At 41.7% G+C, this 8,760-nt stretch overlaps 1 protein-coding gene across 1 annotated transcript; it reads right to left on the reverse strand.

Moving 5' to 3' along the window:
* Positions 1-4,299: 4,299 nt before the first annotated feature.
* LOC133741806 (disease resistance protein RPV1-like) lies at positions 4,300-8,317 on the reverse strand. The gene is made up of 4 exons (XM_062169524.1): positions 7,656-8,317; positions 5,741-6,848; positions 5,286-5,561; positions 4,300-5,170 (listed from the first exon to the last, which is right to left on the reverse strand). The coding sequence occupies exons 1-4, from the start codon at positions 8,192-8,194 to the stop codon at positions 4,742-4,744; spliced, it is 2,352 nt and encodes a 783-aa protein (XP_062025508.1). The 5' UTR covers positions 8,195-8,317; the 3' UTR covers positions 4,300-4,741.
* Between the last annotated feature and the right edge of the window lie 443 nt (positions 8,318-8,760).

Consider the following 8,760-nt stretch of genomic DNA (forward strand, 5'->3'; position numbering starts at 1 on the left):
AAACCCCTCTTTGACGAATTAAGCGACAACACGTCCGATTCTTCACTACTTGAGATATTGATAATGGCCGGCATGCCACACAAACACTCTAAACCTAGAAGTTAGCAGTCAAGTCAGATCTAAACCTACCCTATACCATCAACAACAAGAACTCATTCAAGAACAATCACGCCAAAATCCCAGAAAATACCCGAAAAGTCTCAGAAAAGCCAGAAACCCTCAGAGACCCTAAGACACAGAATAACACAAAAACCGTAAACATATCTTTTCGGTACAAACAGAGCAAATGCATTCACACAAACCAGACCAAAACAAGAACACAAAAAAACCCAGAAACAAACCGTACCTCAAATTCGTAGAAACAAACACCAATGACTGCCGAAGCAGATCAACCACAGGATGAGCTCGATCGCCTCTTCTCTCCTTCAAATTCTTTTCCTCCTTCTTTCCTGATCCTTCAAATTCTTCTATCGATCAACGGGGTTTCCAGATCCTTCCTCTTTGGTTCTCTCTCACCAGATGAAGAAGGCAAAAGCACGGAATAGGGCAAAGTGAGTGAACCCAACTTCTTTCCCCCCTTAAATACAAACTTTGGCGACAAATCTCACCCGTTGCCGAAAAGTAACCGCCCGCCATGATCACGCCACGTGCCCCCATTAACTGAGACGACGCCTCGGTACAAACGACGTGCTCATAAATGCAACATTTATGATGAAGCGACAACGGTTGCACAACGACGTTTTCGCACATGCCATCCCTATCAACAACTCCCACGTGTCACCTACATTGTCAGAGGATCATGCAGAATCTGGCCAAATAACCCCAAATTTCAAAAAATCACCGCCATAGCCACCTCTCGCTCGCTAATTAGCCTTATTCTCCGCTAAGTAGCCTCATCTCCCGCTAATTAGCCTTATCCTCCGCTAGGTATCCTCATCCTCCCCTTTGAGTCACCAAGCAACGAATCAAAGATCCGCCAAAACATAAGTGTTACCGCCAACAAATCCACTTCACCGCTAACACTTACCTCATCTAAAAAGACGTATACCAACTCATCAACCGACAATTAATGACCAACACGTCTCCGACATCGTTGCTTCCGATAGCAATCAATTGTCACTCACCCGACACAATTTACATTTAGCGGAACATTCCCAACCAGGGATATCCCATTTAGTATCGGTACACCGACCTTAACGAGGCGATGCAGTCAAGTTTTTCTCCTCTGGGAAAGAGTAAGGGAACCGTTAACACAGCTTACGGCAGCCATTGATCAGGCCATTAACTTCCCGACAATAGGGCACCGAAAGAGTGAGATCGCTACCCATCACCTCATGCTGTCAAACAGCTCCCCTCAACAAACAATCATCCGACCAAACGGAGGTCTTTCTTAGCCGGGGAGTGGGGGACACCCCTGGAGGGCCTAGCAGGGGCCCACCCTCGCTCAGACAAAATCCATGGTTGACGATGCACTCGCACTGATTATGCCCGACATGTAACTGAAGGTTTCGCCTTAGTTGTGGTAACTCCCCAACCAAGAAATCCCTCCTTGACTGGGGACTTGGGGGACTTGTACATACATAGCACTTGCCGGCCATAATCAGCACTTAGACTTGACCATGTCACCTTGTCGGAGTGACTTCAAAAGTGTAACCCCTGGACACACAGCAAGACAACCTCCACCGGCAAGCCAACTCCAGGCCGAAACATGCCTTGACGCGCCGACACGTGCCACCCAAAGTTGTCTCTGCGGAAAGGACCAAAACTCAGCAAACTGAAGTGTATCAGTCCCCCATCGAAAACAAGACTGAGGTAACTCACTATGTCACCTATAAAAGGTTCACTTCTCTCTCTTTATTAACTACGCATTCAATAGCTATTTATCGCTACATTTGTCAATACAAGTACATAGTTTAACTTTAGCATCGGAGGAGCGAAGACCGCCACCCGCGGTCTCCCCTCTTGACGCCGTTGTATTTCTCTTGACAGATTAGCGGGATTTCACGAACTATACACATATCGGAAGATTGGACCCCTATCCACGTTATCGGAAGCCGACATCACATGGCGGTATTCTGAGCATTAACAATGATATATTTTTATAGTGTAAATTTTTTAAAACCATATGTGTAAAAAAAAAAAAAAAACCAACGGCTACATGACGTTGCTGATGTCATGCATTAGTCAAGCTTACCCCAAACGTGGGCCATTGTAGCTTTCTGATCCATTTCTTTATAGGGCTAAAAGGCTAACCAAAGGGCTATTTTTGCCCCTTTGGGTTGCCCTTTGCCCCTCAAATTTGGCCCTTTAGCCCTCCCCCTCATGGGTTGGACACCATTTGGGTTATTTTTTGGCTCTTTAGCCCTTTCCCCCCATGGGCTGGAGAAGGCCTTATTAGCTAGTTATTGCACGAACATGGAGGTATGAACAATAATAAATAAAGTCAGTACTGTGGTAGTGTGCACACTGTTTTTGTAGGCAACTATCAGAGCATGCATGTGATATTTATTTTGCTTCTGAATTGGGCACGATATGTCTGGTAATTATAACTGGGTAGCTGAGATTGAGTCTGATTTATATCTCTTTAGAGCAAGTCCACCCGTTGTCAAGAAATGTCAATGTCGAAAAGTCAAGAGTTCGACCAATCAAGAAACTGTTCACTGCCACTGGACATGGGTTTCCACCCTTTCCGTTTCTTGACCAGTCAGTTTTACTGTTCATTGATTTTTTCTTACATATGTTTTGTACAAGAAATTCGGTTTTGAATCGATTTTTATTTTCGAAAAGAACGTTATTTTTATACGTTCAGAATTTGGGAAAACTTCCTTCATGAAAGTTGTAGAGCTCGTCGATACGATCTCGTGCATATATTGAACACAATATTCGGAGTTCGTATGAATTTATTATGAATTTTTGAAATCTGGGAATTTTCTATAAATAGCAAAAAAAAAATTTGTTTTGTTTCAAAGGACGAAAATTTTTCTTTTTTTCATTTCCTCCGGTTCTCTCTCTCTCTCGTGCGCCCCCAGACCCGGCGGGTCTCGTCCGACCCGACCCGGCTTTTTCTCCCTTCTCCGCCGTCCTCCAGCCACGGTCCCGGCAACCCCGAGGTCGCCTCGCCTCGCCCAGCCGCTGCCCCCAGGCGGAGCAAATCGGACCCGGCGACCACGCCTCCTCTCTTCTGCGTCTCTCTTTGCGCGTCAGTGGCTGATGTCAGCCACGATTTCTTTTGGGCCGAGCTGGCAGCCAGTCAGTTTGGGTCAAGATTTTAGTCAGGGGCTTGCCTATTTTTTTGGACATACCGGTCATTTCCATTGAAGCAGGAACACTAGCCCTCCGCATCCACAAGCTTTGCGTCTCTCCATAGCCTCTTTTGCGTGCCTACTTACGATTCCATCATTCCTTTCCTGCATGAAATCTTCAGAATCTCAAAAGAACACAACTAGCAAGCAATAGTATTCATGCACAATGTGAAATTATACAAAAGGAGAGTAAGCCCAAATCAATCCATTCTTGGACTGAAAGTCTATTGAGCATTGGATTTTTATTGGAGACTAACTCATGTAGTAATGTGACATATATGTAATCAACTGCTCCAATATTTTTTCAGTGATCCCAACCAAGCAGCTTGATTGTTTCTTTAGAGTTTAGACCCCCTCGACCCCAATCTCGAGCTTTTATACTGAATTTAAAAAATTTAAGCAATAATACAAGTATATATGAATGAATCGATCCCCATTAAAATTAATTGAGCCACATACAGATATAAATTTCAAAACTCATCAAAACTTGAAAAGGCCATACCGTCCATCCCCAGCCTCGTTGGTGTCCACTTCATTGGCCGCACCACCGTCTCTATCTTCTTCCACTCCATCATCACCACCATCGGCGGTGGTGGTACCGACCCGATTCAAGAGATTAGTAATACTACAGAGTAGAGATGAGACCATGAAACATTAATTTTTCTTTTATCTTTTTTTTTGCACCATGAAAGTTATTGGGCCTTAAACCTGACCCATTTCCATTTCCATTTCCAATCGGCTATCTTGCCACGTTGACTGTTTGACTTTTGCTACGTAACTCAAATTTCAGATTCAAGCTATTTTTCAGACAGCGCGTGGGGCTGACGAAACCACCGGTCTAAGGCGCCGACGTTCACAACTGTGCTTTGACCGTCCAAGTTCCACTTCACTCCACTCACAAGCGCAATTGCAATTTCTCTCTGTGAATTCTCCCAAGTCTCTTTGTGGTGAAAGTGAAACTCTTCAATTCCGACCGATCCTAACCCAACACTCGCCATCAATCAAACACTTAAAATCAGGAGTTCCAGTTCAGATTTCTAAGAATCGATTGATTGCTGACAAGGATGCATCAAACCCTGTACATTGCAATTTGAATGAAACTCCCACAATAGTACATTAGCCACTTAATATTGCTATTACAAATGCTGTTATGAACCTGCCCTTACAACTTATAAGGATATGGTACCAAATACCAATCCTTTGACAGCAATATAAGAACCGAGAGTCAGAGAAAGGGATTTAACAAGCTATTTGCGGAGGTTGATAAGATTGGGAGAGAAGCAAATCCTAAACAAGAAAACGTCAGAATTCATGCTCATGAGAGACCCCTTCGTGCAGTCACGATGAGGTCTTCATTGGTAACAGAGATTTCTGCAAGCTTCTCCGACTCCGAGCTTTATAACCCTATCATTTCTCTTTGAAGGTCGGCCCTCATCAGATTAGTCATGGCTAGGTCCTGTGGTCTGTTGTTTCAAGCTGTCTCGAGATGAAAAGTCCAGGCGAGGCAATAGTCTTTGTACAGAGGATGGTATCTCAGTTATGGATGTGCCACTTACGAGAAGAGTTCTCAATGATATCATCTTCCCTATATCCTCATCCAAATTCGCAAATCCCGAACAGCCAGAAAGAACAAGAGTTTTGACTGATTGCAACTCATAAAAACTCTTTGGAAGGTCCTTGAGCATTATGCAGTCTTTGAGATTTACCACGGCAAGTCTTTCAAGACGTCCAACAGACTCATGAATCTCTGACAAACTCTTGCAGTCTTTCAGTATCAAATACTCGAGATTTGGGAGATTTGAAAAGTCCGGTGATTGTGTTAGGTTATGTGAGTGACTGAGATTAAGTATCTTCAGTGTCTTAAGCAGCTGTTAGACATGCAACACCAAAACAAAAAGAAATATCAAAATCCATAAAAAAGAAAAGGAGAGCGTGAGGTATTTATTGTATTAAACCAGAAGCAAAAGTTTCTAATAAATATACCCCTGAATACTCCCAAACTCGTACGAGATTGCTGTACCGCAGGTCGATGGAAACCAGGTTTCGTTCATTAAGAAACTCATTGCGTATGATCTCTTGAGAGAACCCTCGCAAGCAGAGCCATCTTAACTTTTTGGCAAACTTATCGCAGTCTCCAGTGAGCTGTACATAGTTGAGTTGGAGCAATTTCAGTCTCATCTTTCTAAATGATTCTGTACTGAAACTCATATTGTTAGATCTTTGCAACTTTAACGCAAGTCCTTCGGTCCCTTCAGTTCCCTATTAACAAGCAGAAGGCACTTATTAGGTAAAAGCCTATTTGCATTGGAAAAATGATTTATGCGCCTATACATGCAAGGGCCATGAATGCTTACACACACACACACACACACACACACACACACACACATGTATATATATAATATGCATATGCGTGTCTTGATATGGATAGTACTTACAGAATCATCAGTGAGTACTTCTATTATATCTTTCTCACACCACAATCTACTACGCTTTTCAGGGAGTGTAGGGAATTCTAAACGAACAACTTCTCTGCCCATGTCCCTAAGCAAATCATGCATCTTGAGCTTATTTTTTTCACTAACAGTAAGAAGGCAACGGTGAAGCAGGACACTGATATCTGATTCTGCGGAAAGATCACAGCCCTCAAGTATTTGTATGGCATGGTTCTTGTCCATTCCAATGAGGAAACAAGATATATGGAGGAATATCTCCTTCTGGCTCCAATCCATTGCATCATAGCTAATTCTGAGCTTTGACTGAATTTTGGCATCAGGAAACTTTTTTAATTTCTGCAATGTGCCATTCCATTCTCCCTTCCCCCTTCCAAAGAGAAAAGACCCTAAAACTTCAAGAGCCAGAGGTAAACCTCCACAGTAAGCAACCACACTTCTGGAGAGGTCATCAAATCCTCGAGGCGGCCACTTACCTTGAAATGCATGCCTACTGAAGAGCTCAAAAGCGGATCCTTCAGGCATTTCTCGAATTGGATGTATAAGATGCACTTGCAGTTGCTGAAGCAAAAGTCGATCTCTTGTTGTTATAATAATTATACTTCCTTGACCAAAGGAGTTACGTTCACACGCTAATGCATCTAATTGTTCCTTATCGTTCACATCATCAACAATGACAAGTACCTTTTTCCTTTCAAGTTGTTGTTTTATCACATTGATCCCTCTGGCAACATTACCTACCTCTATCTTGGTAGGTTTTAAGACATCAGAAAGAAGTCTTTCTTGCAGAGCTATAATACCACCTAGGTCCTTTGCAGTTTCCCTAACATCTTCTAGGAAACTTCTACTGTCAAAGTCATGATAGAATTTGTTATAGATGGCTTTTGCAACTGCTGTTTTGCCAATTCCACCCATACCCCAAATTCCGACCATGCGAACATCATTATTATCTGATCCAACATCACCTAAACACTTACTAATATCTTCAACGTGTTGGTCTATTCCCACCGGGTACTTGGCGACGTTTAAGTATGTAGTGTTTAGCCTGCTTCTTATCTGCTTGACTATGCGTTTGATAGTCTCTACTTCACTCCTGTTGATCATTTAACATTTAAAAGCATAAATATGATGCATTCTGTATCAAGTATCAACTATAAGATATTATTGAATTATCTTATTTCTAGTTAACTATATCATATCATTCTCTCTCGAAAAAAAAAAAACTATATTATATAAACAAGCACTTCTGATTGCATTTCTAGAAGTTAGAAGTGTCTTTGTATTATGATGATTGAAAATGTGGTTCACCAGTTTTGGTTTGGAACTCCTCAAATTTTCTTATTTTGTTCAAAAATTTAGAAGAAGCTATTTTAGGAATGTTACTTAAAATTTTGGTAAGTCCCACGTGGGATATAGATAGTCTTGAAAATGAACATAAAATTAATCTCTTCGGAGCTCTTCTCTTATCCGTGTTTACTGATGTTCTACAGTATGCAAATTTCAAAAGTACTCAGAATCATTGCACGAATTTTAGTTTCTTCATATATTGGCATGATTTTCCATATCTTGAGTTGCGCTATGATACGCCAAACCTTAAAGTTATAAAATTTTCCATATCACTCATAAATAAGCATATTCCACCGAACAATGAGATCAGTGGTGTTAGCTCAGTGGTTAGAACACCCACTACCTATGTACGAAGTCATGAGTTCGGGTCACCATGGTTTCAGGCTTTTGATTCTCTTTTTTAAAAGAAGAAAAAAAAAAAAAAAGCATATTCCACCGAACTCAAGGAGATCTCCAACAACTTTCTCAAAGACTTCCTATTAACAAAAGCAAGGACCAAACCGAGAGCAACAGCTAGCTTTTAAAAAGTTACGTATTTATTATGTATACTTACTCATCCAAACGAAGATGCCAGCCAGCCAAATTTGCAGCTTCTAGAAGAGCAGCACTCCAACGAAGTATAGCTAAATATTTCCCACTGAAAATGTCATCAAATTCGTCCCCCGTGTTTCCGAATGCCATTTCAAAACTACCCCTCTGATGCCTGACATCAGAAGGATCAACATGATAGAATATTGGGAAAACCAACTGCCCCAGTGTTTTTCTACACTCCATGATGTGCACCAGCTCCTCAAGACACCAACTTGAATCCGCATAGTTCTCTGAGAAGACGATGAGAGAGATCCTACACACTTGGATTATCCGCACCAATTCCTCTGATATGTTCTCCCCTATTCTTAGTCCCTTGTCATCCCTAAACGTCCTGACTCCGGCAACATTTAATGCCTCATAAAGGTGGTCCGTGAAGCCGTAGCGGGTGTCCTCACCTCTGAAGTTCAAAAACACGTCGTAGATCCAGTCTTGTGAGGACGATGAGGAAGGTAGCGGTGATGGGAACGATGACGACGACGATGATGGTTCCGATGGCTTCATTTGTACTGTGAACTTAGAGCGCAGTGTTTATTTTTGTTTCTGAGAATACGAATACTGAGATTCTAAGTGGTGGAAATGCGGAAAAGTTCTAACCGTGGTTTCTTTATTTCCTCTTGCCCTTTTCTTTTAAATTTCAAAACATCCCGAACCCAACAAAAACGTGGTACAGAAGCTCCCTATTGGATGACAGCTAATATAACGCCAACAACAATTATTGTTCTAGGCCCCATTTCTTTCTTTTTTTTGGACAAATTCTAGGCCCATTTGTACGGACAACTATTATTTTCCACGTACACATTATTGTTTTTCTCATAACGCGTAAAGAAAGGATCACATGCCAACAACTTTTTTTTTCTTGTTTTTTTCCTGGTTATTTCCGTGCATATACTAACGTAGGCCCAAAATGTTTTTTTTGACTAAAGTCAAACGTGAAGGGATATTGCCTCAGCTTAACCTCTAAAATGTATTGAAGTATAAAGAAAATTACAAGAGGAGGGCTCTAAAATTTATTAAAGTATTACCTAATGGAGTTGATCTGGTAGAAGCATGTTAGGCTACAAGTGGGG

The sequence above is a fragment of the Rosa rugosa genome, chromosome 4 (genome assembly GCF_958449725.1).
Source record: "Rosa rugosa chromosome 4, drRosRugo1.1, whole genome shotgun sequence".
In the NCBI taxonomy this organism is placed as follows: domain Eukaryota; kingdom Viridiplantae; phylum Streptophyta; class Magnoliopsida; order Rosales; family Rosaceae; genus Rosa; species Rosa rugosa.